The sequence below is a fragment of the Strigops habroptila genome, chromosome W (genome assembly GCF_004027225.2).
Source record: "Strigops habroptila isolate Jane chromosome W, bStrHab1.2.pri, whole genome shotgun sequence".
Lineage (NCBI taxonomy): Eukaryota > Metazoa > Chordata > Aves > Psittaciformes > Psittacidae > Strigops > Strigops habroptila.
Genome location: NC_044301.2, coordinates 14146251 through 14170517, shown reverse-complemented (window position 1 = coordinate 14170517; position 24267 = coordinate 14146251). Strand labels below are relative to the sequence as shown.

Below are 24267 nucleotides of genomic sequence, written 5' to 3'. Positions count from 1 at the left end.
AAAAGTGCAGCTGCGACTCTCTGCCTGGTACCAACACACAAACACATGCATGTACACAAAACTGGCCCTGATTATTATTCTTATTATTTACGGACACAGATGAAAAGCCAAAGGGGGCACAGTAATGCACACAGATGCTGATTAGCTGGAGATTATAGTGATGATGTAATAAAAATTCAGTTTGTCTCTTAAGATGCACCTACTTCTGAATGAAGAAGACTGATGCCACACTACATCAAAGGCTTGTTTTGCCTTCTTGCTTTAATTTGGGTTTTCTAAAGAAGGGTCCTGGAGCTGAGGGGTAGTTATGTTTCAAAAGAGCAGGGAAAAATATTTTTGCAAGCTGAACTGTAGTCCCAAAAGGGGCTGCCAGGAATAGTTAAGAATAAGATCACAATTTTAAGAATTCAAGGAAAATGTATGCAAGATTTCTGTTCAGGTGTTAGAAATCTGCTGCTAATTTAATGAAACAAAGTTAAAAAAAAAAAAGGTGCAATTGCCTTGGTGAAATTATAGATTTACTGCACAGTTTTTTTGTTTTAATCTTTGAAAGAAGACATTGAGCTTTGAACTGTGGAGGGATCTTGCGAAACATTGCATGACCCGAAGAATGTAACTGTATCTTTAAGAGCTTTAGCAAGAAGCAAACAAAAGCATAAATAGTGTCTTGACAGGTCTTGACCAGCCTTTCTCAGGAGTTCAAAGCACAGCTGTGTGTGGGTGTGAAACAGGAATGTGTGATAGTGGTGGTCAATTTATGACTTGTTTATGGAACACCAGAACAGGTCAGATGACCCTTTGTCCCGGAACACTGGGGCAGCATTTGTATGTTTAAGAAAGAGTGTTTGCTGTGTGCATAAACATCCTGTTTGGCTGCATAGTCAAGTTCCTGAAATGTAACTATAAAAGCAAGGCAGTGAAACAAATAAACGGCTTGGCTTGAGCATACGCTGAGTCCATGTCTTTCAGTCCACCACATTGAACCTCAAAAGAAAAAAACCCACCACTTTTTCTGTCTACTGTCTCAGTAGTTTATGTACAGAAATACGTGTGTGTATCTGTGTGTGTATGCTTTTTGGGTGTGGGTCTTTCCGCTACTGGCTTTTTGCTTTTTGAAAATACTTGGCTAGTATGGCTCCCTTTTCCCAAACCCTGTTCAGAGAAGAACTGAGAAAGGAGAGGAGAGATAGCTAACATGGTCTGAGAGAATCAGAATGGTGACTTGCAACATGAACCCAGTGAAGTGCTCTCTACGGGGGTGATAGCCAGCGACAGCATGAATGCAAAATGTTGGTTCAGAGCTGAACCAAGAGAAGAGGACTGTGAGCAGAGATGGTGGGAGCTGGGGAAACAGGTCTGTAGTGGCAGATGTTTGCTATTGAAAATCATAGAATCATAGAATAGAATCATAGAATAGAATCATAGAATCAACTAGGTTGGAAAAGACCTTTAAGATCATCAAGTCCAACCATTACCCCAGAACTGCCAAGACCACCACTAAACTATATCACTGAGGGCCTTATCTACATGGTTTTTTAACAGTACAGGGACAGTGATTACACCACTTCCCTGGGAAAATAAACAACTCATGAGCACAGGTAGGCTGAGAAGGGCATTGTGGAAAATGGGCAGTGAGCCTGGAGTGACTCATACACACACATACACACACATACACACATGCACACTCCAGCTCCTCCATTTATTTCATAAAACACATAAGCACAGATGGAATGGAAACACACCCCCCCCCCCCCCATACATTGCTATTGATGAAGTAACTAAAACTGCAACTGAAATAACAAAAAAAACCCAGGGAGCCTGGTTCATTTGCTTGTCAGATCTTTGCTGCAGGAGATCACCTGAAACCCTCCTTTTAAATGAAAGGGTTTCTAAATTGATTTTGTTGTGGCTGGATACTCATGGTCACTGGAATCTTGTTTATTCCTCACAATAAGCTACTTCTTGTGTAGCAGCAGTAAAAACTCCCTTCTGGACTACCTTGCTCTGCCAAAGTCGGGGACATTCACATCCTTGCTTAAGGATTCACATGGTGTCTGTCTGTTGTTTGTGAAAGTGGGTTGGAGTCAAACTATTGACTTCAAAGAGTGTTGGGTCAGTCCTCAGGGCTAGGGCTGTGGCCCAGTCTGGAAGGTTTGCACTGGTTGCCCTGGTGGTGGCGTCACCACCCAGATGGAGCTGATTAAAGGGGAGACTGCAGTGCAGACCTCAGAGTGTAGAAAATGCCTTGACATTTCTCTTGAGGCAAGGGTAAACAGTGGACTGGGCTGTACATGGTGTGCCCTGGTAGAGGACCTCTTGCAGCAGGTGGCTGAGCTGTGGGAGACTGTCAATAGACTAAGAGACATCAAGGAAGTTGAGAGGGAGCTGGACTGCTGGCTCCAAGCCCAAACTGTGCAGGGGCCACAAGCATCCCCCTGAGCACAAACAGAAAGGAAGGCAGGCATTAATTCAGGAGGTTGGGAACTTGTCACCAAAAAAAACCAACAAAAAGAGGAGGAAGAGGTCAAATAAAAGCAAGGGGCTAATGAGGCAACACCCACCACACCAAAGTAACAACCAGTTGCCGCACCAGTAAAGAGGGTAACTACTAATGCATCCAAGAAAAAGTGGCAGGGCATAGTAGTAGGAGACTCCACTTTGAAAGGAACAGAGGCACCCATCTGTCGGCCTGACCCGATCTCGAGGGAGGTGCATTGCCTACCGGGAGCCGGGATCAGAGATGTTGCTGAGAGGCTGCCTAGTCTAGTAAGTCCTACTGACTATTACCCACTCATAGTGGTCCATGTGGGTGCCAGTGATACAAGCAGCAGTAGCCTGGGAATCATTAAGAAGGACTACAGAGCCCTGGGAAAGGTGGTTAGGGGCTCTGGGGCTCAGATAGTTTTTTCATCCATCCTCCAGGTCAAAGGGGAGGACCTTGAAAAGGCCAGGACCATCTGGCAGGTTAATAAATGGTTAGAAGGGTGGTGCCATAGCCAGGGTTTTGGTTACTTAGACCACAGGACTTGCTTTGGGAAGCCGGGTCTACTGGAGGCTGATGGGGCCAGTCTGACAAAGAAGGGGAAGAGCTGCTTTGGTCGGAGACTTGCCAGATCAGGGCAGCTTTAAACTAGATTTGTTGGGGGAGGGGGGCACAGATGCACCCCAACCCCACCAGTCAGATGCCAGCATGCCTAATGAATGCTCGGAGCAATGCAGAGCTACTCCGGCTGCTCCAGCCAATGAGTCAGTTTTATTTGGAGCTCAGCTCAGATGCCTCTATACAAATGCCTGTAGTATGGGGAATAAACAAGAGGAATTAGAGATGTGTGCACATCTACGGGGATATGATATCGTTGGCATCATGGAAACATGGTGAGATGGCTCCTATGACTGGAGTGTTGGAATGGAAGGTTATAGGCTCTTTAGGAAAGACAGGCCAGGCAGATGGGGAGGGGATGTAGCTATTTACGTCAATGATTGGTATGGAACTCTGCCTGGGGACAGGTGATGAGCCAACTGAGAACTTGTGGGTTAGGGTTAAAGGGAGAATTGCGATGGGGGACATTACTGTGGGGGTCTGCTAAAAGGCCACCCCACCAGGAGGACTGCATAGATGAAGCCCTCTACAGGCAGACTGGAGCATTCTCACGCTTGCAGGCCTTCGTCCTCATGTGGGACTTCGACCACCCTGATATCTGTTGAAGGGATGGTATGGCCTGGCACAAGCAATCCAGGAGGTTCCTTGATTGTATGGAAGAAAACTTCCTCTTTCAAGTGATAGAGGAGCTGACAAGGAGAGGTGCCATGCATGACCTCGTGCTCACCGACAGGGAAGGGCTGGTGGGGAATGTTATGCTCCAAGGCAGCCTTGGCTGAAATGATCACGAGATGGTGGAGTTGGAGATCCTCAGGGCAGTGAGAAGGGCACGCAGCAAGTTCACTGCCCTGGACTTCAAGAGAGCAGACTTTGGCCTCTTCAGGAACCTGCTAAGTAACGTTCCATGGGATAAAGCCCTAGAGGGCAGGGGGGCCCTGGGTGATATTCAAGGATCACCTGCTCCAAGCTCAGAAGTATTGCATCCCAATGAGAAGGAAATGGGGCAAAAAGGCCAGGAGGCCTCCATGGATGGATAAGGAGATGCTGAGAAAACTCAGAAGGAAAAGAAGCTTATAGAAGGTGGAAGTGAGGACAGGTGGCCTGGGAAGAATATAGGAGCATTGTCCGGGAAGCTAGGGACCAGGTTAGGAAAGCTAAGGCCCAGGTGGAATTGAGTCTGGCCAGGGATGTCAAAGATAACAGGAAGGGCTTCTATATGTATGTCACCAATAAAATACAGACTAGGGATAATGTGGGCCCTCTCTGGAAGCTAACGGGAGAACTGGCTACCCTGGATTTGGAGAAGGCTGAGGTTCTCAATGACTTCTTTGCATCAGTCTTCACTGGTAAGTGCTCAAGCCATGCCACTCAAGTCTTGGAAGACAAATGCAGGGACTGGGAGAATGAAGACCTTAGGCCACCTGTAGGAAAGGATCAGGTTTGAGATCATCTTAGGAACCTGAATGTGCACAAGTCCATGGGACCTGATAAAATCCATCTGTGGGTCCTGAGGGACCCACAAATCATCAGATTTGAAAAATTATGGCAGTCAGGCAAAGTTCCTGATGACTGGAAAAAGGGAAATATAACCCCCATTTTCAAGAAGGGGAAAATGGAAGACCCAGGAAACTAGAGACCAGTCAGTCTCACCTCTGTGCCTGGCAGGATCATGGAGCATATTCTCCTGGAAACCATGCTAGGGCATATAAAAAACAACAAGGTGGTTGGTGACAGCCAACATGGCTTCCCTAAGGGCAAATCGTGCCTGACCAATTTGGTGGCCTTCTATGATGGGGCTATGGAACTGATGGATAGAGGCCAAGCAGTTGATGTAGTCTACCTGGACTTGTGCAAAGCATTCACCACTGTCCCACACTACATCCTTGCCTAAACTGGAGAGACATCAATTTGATGGATGGACCACTCGGTGGATAAGGAATTGGCTGGATGGCTGCATGCAAAGAGTTATGGTCAACGGCTCAATGTCCACTTGGAGACCAGTAGCAAGTGGTGTCCCTCCAGGGTGTAGGTAGTTAAGGTCTGGCGGCCGGAAGATATCGCGCTGTATGGAAAGAGAGAGCCCCTCTCCTGACATTTCTGATAGCCAATAGCGTTTAGCTTAGCTTATGATGTAAGCGGACGGAAGTGACGTCATAAGACCTAAAGCTATATAATGCTATGCTACTTAACAATAAACGCCATTTGCCATCCACCACATTGGTGTCTGTAAGCTGATGGCCCGAGCAGCCTGGGGTTGGTCGCCGTGCCGTTCCTGAACCAGCTCGCCACGCCTTCAGAAGGCAACAAGTGGTGCCGAAACCCGGGAATAGTCGCTTGGATTCGGGTGAACGGCGGCCGGAGCGGCAGGACCAGCCCGGCGGGGAGGACGCTCCCGGACCAGCAAGGAGGATGGAAGCCCTTGCGAAGGTCGTATCACAATTATATAAGCAATGGGGTGGGTTAACTGAGGAGGCCAGGGGCGCCGGGGAGGGACCAGAGCCCGAGGAAGTCTGGGCTACACCGCCGCCCTACGCGCCGCAAGATGGCGCCGAGCAGAAAAGGGAAGGGCGGGACGAAGATGCCTATGGCGGGAACTGGGAGAGAACACTGACATTAACAAGCGCAAGCACATGGGAAGGGGAGGAGAACGAAAAGGAGAAAGGTGGTGGGAGCGAACGGGGAGAAGAGGGGAGTGCGAGCGAAGGGCGGAAACCCAATCAGAGCGGCCGTCTGAAAAAATGCCCTTATAGGGCAAACACCCCGCCGAGCAGAGGGCGGGGCGAACCAAGAGGGAGGGGACCGCCCGCCTGCAAGGGAAGCGGGCGGGGCCGGAGCTCGACAAAAAAGGTACCGGAAACCGGAAGTAACCAGTCAGTCGAGTTCCGACCCCGGATCAGACACTAGTGGGGACGAGTGGCCTGCAACTGATTCAAATTCAGAGGAAGAGGAAATGAGAATAAATACAGTCAAAAGCCGAAATATTCCCATCCGGAATAAAAAAGGACCACGAGGGGAAGAAATCCCTCTCACAGATTGGAGGAAAATTAAGATTGCGTGTGCCGATTGGGTTCCATCAGCCACGCTAGCGTTCCCAGTCCGGGTGATGGACGGGGGACAAAGGGTTCACTCACCAATAAACCCTAAAGATATACAAGCGATTGTTAAGGCAATTGCAGACAAAGGGCTTAATTCTGCCATGGTCTCCACCCTCATAGACGGTGTCTTCGGGGGAGACGATATGCTCCCATTTGATATAAAACAAACCTGCAGATTGATCTTTGACGGGGCAGGAATGATCGTTTTTAAACAAGAATGGGAGGACAACTGTGCAAGGCAACTAGCCCAAGTAACCGGGGCGGATCACCCGCTACATGGCTCCAGCCTGCAGCGGCTGATGGGTACAGACCCAACAATGATTACCCCCCAGGCGCAAGCCCAGGGCCTACAGGCCCATGAGGTTATGACAACTACTCGTGCGGCCAGAGAGGCCATTCGCACAGCCTCTAGAGTCATTGTCAAGCCATCGCCAAGCCATCGCCATGGTCTACAATTAAGCAAAATGAAAGTGAGAGCTTCACGCAATTTGTGGATCGTCTCCAGGCAGCGGTTGACTCCTCGACCCTGCCCGCGGAAGCGAAAGGCCCGGTTGTTGCAGATTGCCTACGCCAGCAGTGTAATTCGGCAACCAAGGAAATCCTACGATCACTGCCAGTGGGGTCAAGTATTGCGGACATGATTAAGCATGTCGCAAAGGAAGAGCATCTAGCCCCGATTCAAGCGGCTGTTCATACTGCAATAGCCAATGTAATGGCATGTTTTAAATGTGGTCAGGCGGGCCATGCGGTGGCAAACTGCCCCCAGCTGGGAGACCCGCCAACAGCGCCCCCCTCGCGCCAAAATCGACCCAGAGGACCGTGTTGGGCCTGTGGAAAGAAAGGGCACTTCGCCAAGGAGTGTAGATCCAAAACCCAGGGAAACGGGAAAGGGAGAGGGCATCTGGGCCGCGCACAGCCCTCTCCCACTTGGGACGTGAGGCGGCCCCATTATGCCAACCCCAGATGGGGCGAGGCGCTCCCGAACCCGCTCCCCCCCCGAGAAGCGACCAACTTTGTGACTCAACCAGCGGTTCAGTCGAATCTGCCCCTATCTCAAGGACAGCAAGGACCACCCCTTGGGGGCGAGACCCCAGGGTGGCCCTGGCAGTAAAATGTGACAAATTTACCGTGAGGGCCACTACCGCACACCCACCTCCACCAATCAGACTGACATGGAAATCATCTGACCCAGTGTGGGTCGAGCAGTGGCCCCTCTCGAAGCCTCGAATGAATGCTCTTCTCGAGCTAGTCGACCGTGAACTACAACGCAGTCATATAGAGCCCTCCACCAGCCCATGGAACACCCCAGTTTTCGTAATACCCAAACGAACCGGCGAAGGATTTCGCCTCCTCCATGATCTACGCGAAGTAAACAAGAGAATTCAACCAATGGGCCCTGTCCAAACGCTGCTGCCCATGAACTCTATGATACCAGAAGGACAACCTTGTGCCGTCCTTGATATTAAAGACTGTTTCTTTTCGATACCCCTACACGAGGAGGACAAGGAGCGGTTTGCTTTTTCTGTCGTGTTCCTGAACAGCCAACGCCCCAACCTACGCTTCCAGTGGAAAGTGCTGCCCCAAGGAATGATCAACTCGCCTACTATCTGCCAGATAACGGTGGATCGGGCGTTAGCACCGGTCCGGCGCAGTGACCCGACCGCGACTATCATTCAATACATGGACGATATTTTAATCGCCGCACCGACAGGAAGTCAGGTAGACCAGCTGGTATCCGCAGTTTCGGAAACTTTAAAAACACACGGGTTCGAAATCGTGAGCGCGAAAGTTAAAAGAGGACCGTGTGTAACCTTTTTGGGCGTGGAGATTACAGACTCTTATGTAACCCCCCCCCAAATGAACATCCGCCGTAACATCAAAACGCTCCACGATATGCAGCAATTAGTAGGATCCTTGCAGTGGCTCCGCAATATTGTCTTAATCCCTCCTGAAACCATGATCCCCCTGTATGACCTTTTAAAAGGAAAGAGCCCATGGGAACAAAAAATTCTGACGACGGACGCAATGAACTCCCTTGACTTTATCGAACAACAAATATCGTCAAGTACGCTCGCTAGGTGGAACCCGAATATACCACTTGATCTGTACGTACACTTCACGGAAGGAGGAGGAGTAGGAGCACTGGCCCAGGGCCCTCCCGAAAAGGCTCGACCAATACAATGGATAGTCCTGGGAAAACCGTCACGTGCATTTTCTCCAGGAGTTGAGTGCCTTGGTAACCTCATTATGAAAGGCAGAAAACTCGCCCTGAGACACCTAGGCACCGAACCCGCCAAGATATATCTACCCTTTCGCAAACAGCTCCCAACACAATCAGTGGCGATGTCAGAGTATCTGGCCACAGCCCTCGTCGGATTTGGTGGAGAAATTCGGTACGCTACAAAGCCCCCCTGGACGCAAATGCTAGCAATTGTCGACATCGACCTTCCACAAAAGATCATGGACCGACCCCAACCGGGACCAACGGTCTTCACAGACGCATCCTCAGCGACCTCAACTGCGACAGCAGTGTGGCAATCAGGAGAAGAATGGCACTGCGTTAAAATGACCGATCGTGCGCTTTCAGTCCAACAGCTAGAAGCGGCAGCCGTAGTACTAGCGTGCGGACTGTTCCCAATGGAACATCTCAATATAGTGACCGATTCGATGTTCGTGGCCAAGCTCTGTCTAGCCATGTCGGGGCCCGGCGTGTCAACATCCACAGTAGCCCTAATGCTGGAAGAAGCGCTTTTCTCTCGAAAAGGCACCATATCGGTCATCCACGTCAACAGCCATAACCCAATCAAAGGGTTTTTCCAAATTGGCAATGACAAAGCAGACGCCGCTGCAAAAGGACTGTGGACGCTAAGAGATGCCCATCAGCTACACGAGTCCCTCCACATCGGAGCTAAAGCACTAGCGAAGAAATGCGGGATCTCAGTCGCTGACGCGAAACACATAGTAGCCACATGTCCCCACTGTCAGAAAACACCGCTGTGGTCCAGTGGAGTCAACCCCAGAGGTCTTAAGGCCTCCGAGGTGTGGCAGACAGATTTTACGCTCTGTCAGATGCTGAAACCTCGAGCGTGGCTAGCAGTAACTGTCGATACATATAGCGGAGTGATCGTAGCCACACAACACCGTAAGATCGAGTCTAAAGCGACCATCCAACATTGGCTAACAGCCATGGCATGGCTTGGTGTCCCTAATCAGATTAAAACAGATAACGGTCCGAATTTCGTTTCTAAATCAGTCCAGGCATTTGCTTTGAAATGGGGTATCACCCTAATACATGGCATTCCGTATAATAGCACAGGACAAGCCATAGTCGAATGAGCGAATCAGACTCTAAAATCCAAATTAGAAGTGCTGGCAAAAACAGAAGGTTTTGCCAACGTCGTTCCCCCGGGAGACCAAGCATGCCTGCTAGCGACCGCCCTTTTAGCACTAAATCAATTTCCCAGGGGGGAAGAGATAAATAGCCCCACCCAAAAACATTGGGCCACTCGAGCGTTAGAAGAAGGCCCGTTGGTCATAATTAAAAATGAGCTGGGAGAATGGGAACAAGGGTGGAAGCTAGTCCTTACAGGGCGAGGGTATGCCGCTGTCAAAAAAGATGGAAAAGTTAAGTGGTGCCCACTTAAGTCCATTAAACCGGACCTTCAGAATAAAACTAACGAAAACTGTGAGTTTTTATCCACAGGACTGGATTGTCGGATGCCCTCGTAACCCGTATGCCCCAATGACAAATGAAGGCGACAAGTCGACAGGCATCCAGTGGAATCCAAACAACGGCGACATAGCCCCCATGGAAAGGGGCTACGAAGCCTTCGTGTGATCCTGATTTTAGGACTGGTGACTATAGGACAGGCAGGATCTGAGAACCATCCCCAAAAAGTTAACATTATGTTAATAGAACGCCAACAATTGCTTTAAAAATGTTTTTGTTTAGAATTCCCTTTAGCTACCCCCAGTTATACCCCACTACTCCCAGTTATCCCCCAGTTATCTCCTGTTTAGCGTGCCTTATGTTTTCTATTCAAGTTTGTGATACATATTTCAAGATCGTTATAGAACATAGAATAAGAACAGCATACATTTAGTACGTTTGTATCCAAGTCTATGATATATTTTTAAGATCGTTATATTTTGGCCAATTTAATTTTGCATAGGGAGGGGGGAAATGTAGGTAGTTAAGGTCTGGCGGCCGGAAGATATCGCGCTGTACGGAAAGAGAGAGCCCCTCTCCTGACATTTCTGATAGCCAATAGCGTTTAGCTTAGCTTATGATGTAGGCGGACGGAAGTGACGTCATAAGACCTAAAGCTATATAATGCGATGTTACCTAACAATAAACGCCATTTGCCATCCACCACATTGGTGTCTGTGAGCTGATGGCCCGAGCGGCCTGGGGTTGGTCGCCGTGCCGTTCCTGAACCAGGTCGCCACGCCTTCGGAAGGCAACACCAGGGTCAGTGTTAGGACCAATCCTGTTCAACATCTTTGATGGCAATACAGACAATGGGATTGAGTGCGCCCTCAGCAAGTTTGCCGATGACACTAAGCTATGTGGTTCAGTTGATATATTGGAAGGAAGAAATGCCATCCAGAGGGACCTTGACACACTTGAGAGGTGGGCCAATGCCAACCACATGAAGTTCAACAGTGCAAAGTGCTGAAGTGCAACAGTGCAAAGGTCCTACACCTGGGTTGGGGCAACGGCCCAGGCACAGCTACAAGTTGGGCAGAGAAGAGATTCAGAGCAGCCCTGAGGAGAGGTCTTGGGGGTGTTGGTTGACAAGAAACTGAACATGAGCTGTCAGCGTGCTCTCGCAGCCCAGAAACCAACTGTATCCTGGGCTGCATCAAAAGGAGCATGACCAGCAGGTCAAAGGAGGTGATCCTGCCCCTCTACTCTGCTCTCGTGAGACCTCACTTGGAGTACTGTGTGAAATTCTGGTGTCCTCAACATAAGAAGGACATGATGCTGTTGGAGAAAGTCCAGAGGAGGGCCACAAGGATGATAAGGGGGCTAGAGCACCTCCAGAAAAAGAAAGACAGGCTGAGAAAATTTGGGCTGTTCAGCCTGGAGAAGAGAAGGCTGCGCGGAGACCCCATAGCAGCCTTCCAATCCATGGAGTTGTTATAAAACACAGTATGAAAGGAGTTCTTTTAAGTTAGTTGATTTTTTTTTTCCCCAGAAACTATGAAACAGAAATTAAAAAAAGCCAAAGAGGAATAAAGAGCTCTAAAGTAGCAATTTGAAATGCAATTTTTCTCACAGGAACAGCACAGGAAAAGGATCAAACAAAGGTTCTTCAACATTGTTCATACAATTTGTCTTATTTGGACCTCAGTGCAAGTTTGCCTGTCTTTAAGAGCCTACATAGCCTCTTTGAGGTCAATAAAAGTACTCATGTTCCTGAATTTAAGTGTATACCGTGGAGTAGATGGTTTTGTTCTGTATCTCAGTAACACCCAGCACGAGTTGCTTTGGTCTCTTCAAGAATTGCCATGTGATGAGATAATAAATGCATCATTCACAAATATTTTTTGGTTAGAAGGGAAAGAAATTTTGCTCCAGAATAACTGGTTCATATATTTAATTTACATATTTGTCTGGTGGTGGTTATCATTTGGAAAAGATGAGACATATGAAGGCTTTGGTAGTAGCTACATAATTGGAGTTGGAGTAGCTGCGTTGTCTGCTGTGGTCAGGGTTTGAGCAACTGCTGTGCTTGTCACTGGGGTTGGTGTAGCTGCTGTGCTTGGAGTTGGAGTAGCTGTGTTATCTGTTGCTTTGCCATCAGAACCAGAGACATTTTTTTCCCTTTGAAGGTGCTGGATAGTGTTGAGCAGGGCTCTGTAGGCGTAGGTCAAGCCCCAGCACGTTGCCATGATTTGTCCCTCTCTGGTATAACCAGGATGACAGCACACCTCGTTTAAGTGTTTTACTAGTTTTTCTGGATGTTGTGCTTGTTCAGGGGTGAAGTTCCAAAGCACTGGAGGGGCCCACGGGCCTAGATACTTGCCCATACTATCCCACACACCCTGCCACTCATGACTGTCCAGCCTTGGAGAAAATCTCTTGGTGGTCCTCCTACATCATTGTCTAACCCTAGACCAGACTTGAACCCAACACTGCTTAACTTTTGAGATCAGATGAAATAGGGTGTTCCCAGGGTGGGATGGCCGTGGGTAAAACACACTCCGTATGTTTGCCAACATGCTGATCCCCAGCACAATCAGCAGGCAGGTCTCAAGGGTATTCAAAGGCCATCCAAAAAGCTTTAGAATTCTCAAATGCTGTTGTAAATAGCCTGGTGAGGGAGCAGGGGGTGTAAGGGAATGCCTCCTTCAGAGGTTGAACCTCCGAGGAGAAAAAAAAAGATATGTAATTGCTAAAAAATTCCATTATATACCTCCCAAAGTATAGAGGTGATGACCATGCTGGGAACACAAGCCAGACCAGTTTCATGATCAATGAGTCCTGAAGGCAGGAGTGACTTGTCTAGAGGGAACTTGCTCTTTTTACTGACCCAGTGAAGGCTGATACCTTCAGCTTGATCCAAATCATACTGCAAACAATAGGTTTGGATCAGAGAAGAAAGGTGGCATGCAGCCCTTCATCATATCCTTGAGCTTTGCAGCTCCCTCAGTTGCCATAACAATGGAGAGTATATATGTGATTCACTAAAAAAAGAAAAATATAAAAGATATCAAGCTCCTGAATCAGTGAATTATGATATTCCTATAGGCAGAGAAATTACAAAGGCTGAATCCTACTCACACAAAGAAAACTGGCAAAATTTCCGTTGGCCCTTTCTTAGCAAAGCAGGGACAAATATGTATTTACAAGTGAAATGAGCAAAGCTAATTTTCTACCTCCCCACTGCATTTTTTTTGAAAGCCTGCTTTCCTGATCTGCACTGAAAGGGGCTCTGATCTATCACATTTGTTATCGGAGGTGCACCAAAACCTTTACTGAGAAAAAATAAATGTCAAATTTATGCTATTAACTTCTCCCTATAAAATAAAATAAAATTAAATTAAATTAAATTAAATTAAATTAAATTAAATTAAATTAAATAAATCTAACTGGCCCAGTATTGCAAATGGGGAAATGAGAGATTAATAGCACACTGGAGCCAATGGGAATCTTTCCATTGATTCAACAGGTTTCAGATCAGGCCTGAAGGCACTGAGCTTAAGTGACTCCATCAGAGTGTTGGTAAATAATTATCCACGATGTGATTGGAACCCAGGCATCCTCACTGCCCACCCTCACTCATCAGATAATGCCCTTCCTTTGAATGAAGCTGCAGGCACAGTCAGCAATTTAAAAGGGGCAGCTCCAAGGTGTATTAGCCACTAGCAAATAATCTAGAAGGAATGTCACTGCTTGCTTTTCTTGTTTATTTATTTGTTTGTTTAATTTGTTAACTTGTAAATGTTAACTCATAAAAGTTAACTCATAGTAGAATGTAAAACCTAGCACCACTCGATCAATCAATCACCCTTATCTCCTACAAGATCTTTATGTGCATTTCCTTCCAGGGTTTCTATGTATTGGCTTGCTTTTTTTTTTTTTCTCCTTCTCTGTCAATGACTAAACTTGGAGTTAAATCATTTGTAAGAAAGACACTCTTTTCTTCAGTATCAAAATTGGCTGGATCCAGACTATTGAAAATAAACATGCAGCAATGTTATGCTTTTAAAGACTTTGCCAAAGTATTTTTGTTGGTTGTCTTGCTCATTCCTCACCTCCACTCCTGCTTTTCTCATTTATTGCCACTATCTGGAATGAGATTTCTTTTTCTTAAAAAAAAAAAAAAATCCATAATAAAAAAAAAAAAGATAGGAAGAAAGTAAATAAAGCAAAAAAAGAATCCCTCCAAATGCACAAAACAGAACAAAACCAGCAGAACAGCATAATTAAATAACACTATATCTTTATAAAAGGGTGAAAAATTGCATCCTCGACCATGTATTATTGAAGATGGAATATGATCAAATAAATTGCTTTTAAAAGCAACTAAATGCTCACAAAAAAAACCCAAACACTTGCCCTATAAACTGAAAAAAGGCATAATGAAATGCAAGCCATCTTGAAACTACCATATAAAAACTGGAATGAGACACTTCAAGCTGAATGGTATAGCAGGAGTAAACTAGCTTACCTAGATAAGGCAACCTATTGCTGAAGGAGTAGTTATGAAATTCAGAAGCAAGCAGGTCTGTGTATCTGGATTTAGATGAGTAACAACCTTAAAGTAATCACATTGCATCAGGTCATTCCTGCCTCAAGGACTGGTATCATGCAGAACTGCCTGTAATTTAGGGCCCAATCCAAACACTGCTGCAAGTCAGGTAGAGTTTTCATGAAGACTTCAGAAGGCTTTGGAGCAGGTCTATAGCTGCTCTGCAAAGTCCTTTCCTGTCAATTACAGATTATGTATATCATAGAATATACGTTATTTCCACCTTGGTTTTCCCCCCATTTCTTAAATGCTGCTAAAGGTGTGAAAAAATAAAATATATCAAGCACTTTCATTGCACTACTGTGTTGAAAAAAAGCTCTCTGATTAATCCTGTTCTGAACAGATTGGGATAAAAGAAAGACTAGGGAAAATGCGGACTCCCTCTGGGAGGAAACAGGAGACCTGGTCACCCAGGACATGGAGAAGGCTGAGGTAATCAATGACTTTTTTGCCTCACTCATAAATGACAACAGCTCCAGCCACACTGCCCAAGTCAGAGAAGGCTCAGGGGAGACCTTATAACAGTCTTCCAATACCTAAAGGGGGCCTACATGAAATCTGGAGAGGGACTTTTATGGGGGCATGTAGTGACAGGACAAGGGGGAAAGGTTTTAAACTGAAAGAGGGTAGATTTAGATTAGACATTAGGAAGAAATTCTTTACTATGAGGGTGGCAAGACACTGGAACAGGTTGCCCAGAGAAGTTGTGGATGCCTGTCATGGTTTAAGCCCAGCTGGTAACTCAGAACCATGCAGCCGCTCTCTCACTCTTCCCCCATGCCCACAGTTCAGTCAGAACCCCTGGACAACACAGAGAGACGAGGTTTCCTTTGGTGCCCAACATGGGGCACAAAGGGTTGAGATTATGACAGATCTGATGAGACTGTCTAAACGTACTTGCGATAAGCATTCATTGTTTCAGATTAATAGTCACTCATCACAATGTTGATTTATTCGTTCTTAGAGTTGTTGCACTTGGTCTCAGAGTTTCATTATGTCACACGTTACTTGCAGCCAGTATTTTCTGGTTTAGTGTTTATCGGCTTTGGGGCCTGGGCTAAGGTTCTCGTTTCGTTGTACTTTATGATAATGGCTTGTAATACAATAGAATTATTGATTGAAAAACTGATCTGGTATGTGTTCTCAGCATGGCCATCACCTCTATACTTTGGGAGGTATATAATGCACTGTATTGTGCATCACTTGTGTTTATTGCTGGGGTTTTTTTACTCTTCCCTTCTTAGTTTTATATTCTCTCCCCTTGTTATTTCCCTTATCATTATTATTATTATTTGTAGTAGTAGTAGTTTTGTATTATACATTATTTATTGGACTGTTGTTATCTCAACCCATGGTTTACATTCTTTCGATTCTCCTCCCCATCCTACTGGGAGTGGTGCGGAAGAAGTGGGGGAGTGAGTGAGTGGCTGCGTGGTTCTGAGTTACCAGCTGGGCTTAAACCATGCCAATGCCCCATCCCTGGAAGTGTTCAAGGCCAGGTTGGATGGCGGGGGCTTTGAGCAACCTGGTCTACTGGAAGGTGACCCTGCCTGTAGCAGGGGAGGTTGGAACTAGGTGATCTTTAATATCCCTTCCAACCCTAACCATTCCATGATTCTTTGAGTGTATTATCTAGTAACCAATACTTTTTTTTTCTTTCCTAAAGCATTGGCCCTTTTACAATTGATCAAAAGGTGAATTAGAGCATTATAGCAAGGAAACATAATCAAGGCATTTCTTCAAGAGTGCTGTGATATAACATGGCTGAACATGAGACTGCAGTGTACCCAGGGAGCCATGAAGGCCAACAGCATCCTGGCCTGTATCAGAAATAGCTTAGCTAGCAGGGCCAGGGAAGTGATCATCCCCCTGTACTCAGCACTGGTGAGGCCTCACCTTGAGTACTGTGTTCATTTCTGGGCCTCTCACTACAAGAAAGACATTGAGGTGCTGGAGCAGGTCCAGAAAAGGGCAACAAAGCCGGCGAAGGGTCTGGATAATAAGTCTTATGAGGAATGGCTGAGGGAAGTGGGGTTGTTTAGTCTGGAGAAGAGAAGGCTCAGGGGGGACCTTATTGCTCTCTACAACTACCTGATAGGAGGTTATAGTGAGGTGGGGGTCAATCTCTTCTCCCAAGTAACAAGTGATGGGATAAGAGGCAATGGCCTCAAGCTGCACCAGGAGAGGTTTAGACTGGATATTAGGAAAAATTTATTCACAGAGAGGGTGATCAGGTATTGGAACAGGCTGCCCAGGGTAGTGGTGGAATCACCATCCCTGGAAGTGTTCAAAAACTGTGTAGATGAGGCCCTCAGTGATATGGTTTAGTGGTGGTCTTGGCAGTCTTGGGGTAATGGTTGGACTTGATCTTGAAGGTCTTTTCCAACCTAGTTGATTCTATGATTCTATGACTAAGATATTTGTGTGTGTTTACAGTGAGCGATGCATATTATGTGATGCGAATGTATCCTTAGGGATCGAAGAGGAACTATGTGCAAATCTATGTCTGCCCTTTTGATACATATGTGCATACACAGTCTCTGTGTGTTATATGCACAGGCATTTGAATTAGAAACAGGCCAAAAGTGCAGTCAGACCTCATCAGACCAACTCTGTCTGCAAAGCTCCATTTTTATTCTGTTCATCTGTTCTTAAGCTTCATGTCCAGAGTTATCTGCCCCAGTGCACTGGAAAGTCAGCATGGTTGCCTCTAAAATATTTTGGAGACTCAGACAGAATGTACACATCAACCAGAGGTGGATTAAGTGTGACTGAATCATTAAATTAGCATAATGAACGAACAACTATGTATCATATTAAACTCTGCATACAATTCCAGAAATAGCCTGTTAAGTCACCTGCCACTTTCACACAAGAGTATGATCTCTGTACTGTCTTTTAGAAATGAATTATTTAGAGACCTATATCAGCCTGTACTGAATGCATATTTTCATTAATATGCACATACAATAAATGGTTGCATGTGTGTGTGATATGCGAACATGGTAGGCACACTTACATCTCTGCATATGCACTTTTCACATAAAAGTTCATTCTTGGCTGTACCTTTCATGCAAACTATGTCTTTTTATGTTTTGCAGATTCAAATAAGGAAATTACAGACCTCAAGCACGTAAAGGGGAAAGAATAGCCTGCATTACAAACTGTGTCTGCACTGCACCTTGATCTATCACACTGTAAGCAACTTTCTGGCAGCAAAATACTTTGAGGGCACTAACAGCGAAGGCCCCTGTCGCTGGTAACTATATATCCCTGGAGGCATCAAGATTGCTAACAAAGACATCTATGAAATAGTTAAACAATGATCATCCCTGTTCAACAAAGGAAGAAGAAATAAACAGATAAGGGTGATGTAGATGGAAATCTGCATGCCTCATTGGCTGAGCTCTGGGATATTTCTAATGCCTCTGAAGGGTTTGTTACTAAGAACCTGTTAAGTATCTTTAAACCTTTGATCTGTAGCCAGTCTTAACAAAGGTGACAGGGATGAGGAGGAGAATTTAAAGAATGTAAAGCCTGCAGGTTGAGATAAGAACAATTTAATAACTAAAATAAAGTAAAATATAGTGATAATAGAAAGAATACAAAAAATAACAATAATAATGATAAAAGGAAACAACAAAAAAAGAAATGAAAGCTCAGAAAACTCAAGCGATGCACAATACAATTGCTCACCACCTGCTGATCAATACCCAGCCCATCCCTGAGCAGTGATCAGCTGTGGGGAGTTACCCTTCTGACTAATTTGCCCCAGTTTATATACTGGGCATGAGGTACTGTGGTACGGAATACCCCTTTGGCTAGTTTGGGTCAGGTGTGTATCTGCTTCCTCCCGGCTTCTTGTGCCTCTCCTCACTGGCAGAGCATGAGAGATTGAAAAGTCCCAAGTGCTACTTAGCAACAAATAAAATACTGGTGTGTTATCAGCATTATTCTCAGGCTAAAGTCAAAAACACAGCACTGTACCAGCTACTAGGAAGAAAAAGTAACTGTTACAGCTGAAAGCAGGACACGCAGACAAAGTGATTCAATAGATCCTGCAATCCCCAAAATGCAATGATGCATCTTGAGGAGGTACAGAGAGAGGCCCCTATAATATATACCCCACATCAGTCAGTGAAACAACAGGGGAAGAAAAGCCTTAACTTTAATTTGCCATAGTTATTATTTTTCCCTTTTTCTGCTGCAGATTTTAATACATAAAGGTCAGTCTGCCATGACAAACCCTGGCAACAGTCATACAGGCATTGGTGGAGCAGTTAAGTGACTGAGAAATGATGCAGAGGTCAGGCTTTTGTCAGTTCCTCATCTTTGTTTTTGTCTTAGTTTCACTTAGAGAAGGAAAGCTATGTTAAGGGACAAGCCATCAAGTGCAGAAGCTGGTAGCATTAACTACAAGTGTCATGGTTTGCTATGTAAATCCACAATCCAGAAATTTAAAGGGAGGTAAGTGCAAGCCTGCGAAGATGATGTGGTAAAGATGATGCTGGGATTAATGAAACACCAGACTATTTGTTAAGGCTGGGATTCAATTTAGCTCATTTAACACCTCACCTGCTTAGTGCAAACTCTTAGAGGGCAGAAACCAGACAGCACTTGATGGACAGGTCATGTTGAGCTCTGCAGCCTCCTGCTTTTATGTAATATTATTTTAAGGCTATAGCCAATACCTATGTGAGTCTTTGGGCATCTGATGCTTTTTCTCTATTTTAAATGCAGGTAAGCGGCCCAACAGCCTAGATTATCTCCCCTACTTTTTCTCCCTTAGAACCATTACTGCCTGTCGCAGTAATAAAACAAACCTAAACTGTCCCCTATTTCTGTTGTTTTAGTTCAGAAATTAGCAAGTTTCTGATTTACCGTTTAATTAAAACCGTGGTTTGGCCAAGAAAAATCCCATGAAATCTGGTTATTGTTGCTATTTATTTTTTTTAAGAAAAAAAGAAGCACTTTTTTTTCATTCCCTAAAATCCCCAAAGGCACCAGTATATGTAGATATTGAGGGATAAAACCAATCATAATCCATAAATGGAGAAAGGCAAGAGGAGAAACAAAAACTCTTGAGAAACAAACATTGATTTCTTTCTTTCCTCTACACTATGTAACTTTAAAACAAATCCATGTCCAGACCCCTGAAAAAAGAGTTAAAATACAGCCTTCTAATTTATGAAGCAATCTAGGCTATCTGTTTCACATTATCGAAAACACATACACACTCACCTGTACAGAAGATTATAATGTATAGGGGGTTGCTTTTCTCCTCTCTCCTCCATCAAGCTATCCAATTGCATTTGGACGGGTTTAAGAGGTTGTTCTTTATACATAAGGCATAAAGCCTACTCTGGTTTATTCCAGTTTATTTGTGCATTTCCCTCCCTAAAACTTGTTTGATTTACTACCACGCTAAATGCTGTATGTGTTGCTTTGAGCCAGGCAAGCCTTATGTTTTAATTACGGAGGAGTTTATTCAGCACCTGTAATGCGTTGTCCTTCTTTTAAACCGAATTTCCATTTCCCAAAGGCTATATGCATGAATGTGTGTACATCTCTTTTTCTGTATGTATACACATACACTTATACGTATATACTTTTTTATATATAAAAAATATATATACAAATATACTTATATATATACTTTTTATATATATATGTTTTTAAAGTAGATATGTAGCATATATATTTGCCCACTGTAGGAGAGGATCAGGTTCATGATCATCTAAGAAATCTGAATGTACACAAGTCCATAGGACCTGATGAAATCCATCTATGGGTCCTGAGGAAACTGGCGGATGAAGTTGCAAAGCCACTATCCATCATATTTGAAGAGTCATGGCAGTCAGGTGAAGTTCCTGATGACTGGAAAAAGGGAAATATATCCCCCATTTTTAAAAAAAAGGGGAAAGTGGAAGACCCGGGGAACTACAGGCCAGTCAGTCTTACTTTGGTGCCCAGCAAGATCATGGAGCAGATCCTCCTGGAAACTATGCTAGGGTGCATGAAAAACAACAAGGTGGTTGGTGACAGCCAACATGGCTTCACCAAGGGCAAATCGTGCCTGAACAATTTGGTGGCCTTCTATGATGGGGCTATGGAACTGATGGATAGGGGCCAAGCAGTTGATGTAGTCTACCTGGACTTGTGCAAAGCGTTCAACACTGTCCTGCACAATATCGTTGCCTCTAAACTGGAGAGACATAACTTTGATAGATGGACCACCTAGTGGATAAGGAATTGGCTGGATGGCCACACACAGAGTGTCGTGGTCAATGGCTCAATGTCCAAGTAGACATCGGTAACGAGTGGTGTCTCTCAGGGTTTGGTGTTGGGACCAGTCCTGTTCAACATCTTTGACGGTGCCAGCCCAGGCACAGATACAGGTTGGGCAGAGAAGTGATCCAGAGCAGCCCTGTGGAGAAGGACTTGGGGGTGTTGGTCAATGAGAAACTGAACATGAGCTGGCAGCGTGTGCTCACAGCCCAGAAAACCAACTGTATCCTGGGCTGCATCAAAAGAAACATGACCAGCAGGTTGAAGGAGGTGATTCTGCCCCTCTACTCTGCTCTCATGAGACCCCACTTGGTGTACCGCATACAGTTCTGGTGTCCCCAACATAAGAAGGACATGGAACTGTTGGAGCAAGTCCAGAGGGGGGCCATGAGGATAAGGGGGCTGGAGCACCTCCCACAGAAAGACAGGCTGAGAAAATTTGGGCTGTTCAGCCTGGAGAAGAGAAGGCTATGTGGAGACCTCATAGCAGCCTTCCATTATCTGAAGGGGGCCTGCAAGGATGCTGGGGAGGGACTCTTCATCAGGGACTGTAGCGATAGGACAAGGGGCAATGGGCAATGGGTTTAAGCTTAAACAGGGTGTCCTGGGTTCAGCTGTAACAGTTATTTTTCTCCTTCTTAGTAGCTGGTGCAGTGCTGTGTTTTTGACTTTAGTCTGAGAATAATGCTGATAACACACTGATGTTTTTAGTTGTTGCGAAGTAATGCTTACACCGATCAAGGACTTTTCAGTCTCTCATGTTCTGCCAATGAGGAGGGGCACAAGAAGCTGGGAGGAAGCAGAGGCAGGACAGCTGACCCAAACTAGCCAAAGGGATATTCCATACCACAGCATGTCATGCCCAGTATATAAACTGGGGATGGTCACCCAGAAGGCCCAGATCACTGCTTGGGTCAGGCTTCTACTATTATTTTTATTGCTATTATTAATAATTAATATACTATGGATGTCATGTTTAAATGATCAGACCTTGATGTGGCTTCTAGGAAGCTAGTCTGAAAAGGAAGCACAGTTTGAAAGGGCTGTGCTGATCATTGTAAATATGGGAAGGGTGTTTGGCAAGAAAGAAATATCGTATAACTTGGACTGAGTCCCCGGTCCCCGAGCCTTGAACATTTTCTCTAGCCTGTGTGAAAGTGGTAATTTGCACTGTCAGGGTATATTTTCATTCACATTTCCTGAAGGTGGAAGAGAGGAGGGGCATGAGTGGGAAGGGGGAAGAGATGCCTGCTAAACATGCCTTTAAGATCAAAATTTACAACTCATTAAGGCATCTGGAAAGCTGGGAAGCCAGTCATGCCATTATCTGTGACTCTCCCTGCCAGGAGTCCACCAAGCTGGAGTAGACACTGCTACTGAACCTCTCCTGTAACAGATGAAACTTCCACTCCCCCCATGCCCCCCCGCAAAACTCTTTTTCCTCCTGCACTAAATCTGGAGTCACACCCCAATCACTTCTGATCTTTTTCTTTTTTTCTTTTAAGAAATACATATCTAATGAAATAAACACGCACATATATACAGAACCTGAGTTAATCAAGTGGCTCGTTTCACTTCTGGGTCTCTTCTGCTCCTAAGCAGGGCTACCATGCAAATTATCTTCAACTTCCTCCCTGTGAGTCCTACTTTCCTACCTGAGGATCCAAGCATCTCTCTTCCACTACACACACCCTCCCCCACGCCCAAAACATAGCATCATCTAATCTGAAATGCACCTCTGGGAAGCCTAAGCTAAGCAGGGGAAGGAGCAGACAGGGATGGAGCAAGCAAGGCATTGCATGGGGAGTACATCTCCACTGCCTTTAAAGAAAACCTAAAAAGTTCCTGAGATGGACTTTGGGCATATTAAAGTAGTGCTTGGAATATGCCTGCTTGGAGACTTCTCCCCTCTGGAACTAAACTGCCACCTGTCCCTCCTGGCTCGCCCTCTCCCAACACACACACACCCCCTCCCCACTTGAGATAGGCTTTTTCATTGTTGTTTATATCCCTGTTCCCACGCTGAACAAAACCAAAATGAAATACACACACACCGCCCCCCCACCGCCCCCCCCCCCGGAGCAACTCACTCTCCTCCACCTCTGGCTTTGGAGTGGACTACAAATAATAATTGTAACAGCAGCAAAAATAAAAATAAAAAAAAAAAAGGAAATAAAGAAAAAGGGAAGTCACCGGTGCCCAATACACAACAGTTCTAAAATAGGGGCTTCCCAGCTCTGCGCAAACACACAGACACACGGACACACACCCCTGTGTGGAAAATGTGCGGCTCCCACAGATAAAGAAATCGTCCTGGTTTTCAACACCATCAGCAGGAGGACAGCTCCCTGCCCGCCTGGACACCCCAACTTCCACAAGTAGTTGCACCTCACGCCATAAAAAAAGGGCGGAAAGAAATAAAAATAAAAATACTAATAAATAAACCAAACAGAGCTGAATCCCTTCCCTGCCTCTCTTCTCTTTCCAGTAGGGTCTATTATTTCTTTTCCTGCCCCCCCCAGCCTGCCGACTCTGCCCCCGGGCCAACCGAAAATGAAATCAAATTAAATGAAATAGAAAGAAAAGAGAGACCCAGAGAGGGAGAGGGAGCCTGCCTTCCTCTCTCAGTCTGTCCCGGGAAAGTTCAGGAGGTGACTCACCTTTGTGCATGCCAGTGAACCTGTCCTTCAGTACCGTCAGTTCATAGATCTTCCCGAACTCCTCGAAGAGTGGTTTGAGGTCTTTCTCATCCAGGTTACGGGGGATCTGCCCAATAAAGAGCTTAATGGCATCGTGGTCCTTCATTGGGATGGTGGATGGGTTTCTAGGACTATGATTTAATCCCTTCATATGCCCATTGGTGCTGGGGTTGCTGTGATTGCTACTCAGGTTGGTATTGTCTGTTTGTCGGTTTGCTAATGTGGCCATCTTTATATACATAGAGAAAATCTTCTTTCCCTCCCCCCCTCCCACTCGCCCTCTTCCCCCCCCCCTCACTCTTCCATCTCTGTCTCTCTTTCTGATCTGATTTTTTTTTTTTTTTTTTTTTTACGTTGAAGATCTGTCCTTTCCGTTTTAACAGGCTGTATCGGTTCAAATTCCCAGCCAGACTGGGGGGTGGGGTGTGAGTGTGTGGATGTATGTGTGCGCCGAGAAGGGAGGCTGGGGGTGGGGGATCGCTTTTGCGATCTACTCTGGCTAACCCCCCTCCTCCCATCCAACCACTCCCCTGTCTGTCTGCCAGGGAGAAGCTTAATGGTATCTTCCAACACAGCCCCTGGCTATAAACAGCACTAGGCGCATGGCTCTTTGAGAGGCAATTTCTATTGTGCCAAGTGAGCAAAAGGGAACAGTTGAGTTTTTAGGACCAATGATGATAATTTTTTTTTTGCTGTTGTTATAATTTCAGTGATCATCGGGAAATCTGCCTTTTTATTTGGGGGGGGAATAAACCCAAGGTGTTCTGACTTCTTCATATTATGATGATGTCTCTTACTTATTATTTACTCTTATTATGATTTCG

At 45.6% G+C, this 24267-nt stretch overlaps 1 protein-coding gene and 1 long non-coding RNA gene across 15 annotated transcripts in view; one reads left to right on the top strand and one right to left on the bottom strand.

The window, feature by feature from the left end:
- LOC115619075 overlaps nt 1-23361 on the top strand; it is a 31896-nt gene extending 8535 nt beyond the window's left edge. Inside the window, exons 2-5 of one of the 3 annotated variants that reach the window (XR_003994909.1) lie at nt 3798-3802; nt 5401-5530; nt 6842-6844; nt 23351-23361. This is a non-coding gene — a long non-coding RNA (uncharacterized LOC115619075). Of the gene's footprint in view, nt 1-3797; nt 3803-5400; nt 5531-6841; nt 6845-7010; nt 7015-17051; nt 17064-20217; nt 20229-23350 lie in introns of those variants that run through there. The other 2 variants (XR_003994908.1, XR_003994910.1) reach the window with 2 other exon arrangements.
- LOC115619073 (CUGBP Elav-like family member 4) overlaps nt 1-23684 on the bottom strand; it is a 528109-nt gene extending 504425 nt beyond the window's left edge. For 11 of the 12 annotated variants that reach the window (XM_030511095.1, XM_030511101.1, XM_030511093.1 and 8 more), the window contains exon 1: nt 23405-23684. In XM_030511095.1, the coding sequence (XP_030366955.1) occupies nt 23405-23684 (280 nt within the window). The remainder of the gene's footprint in view (nt 1-23404) is intronic. The other variant, XM_030511099.1, reaches the window with a different exon arrangement.
- Nucleotides 23685-24267: the final 583 nt, after the last annotated feature.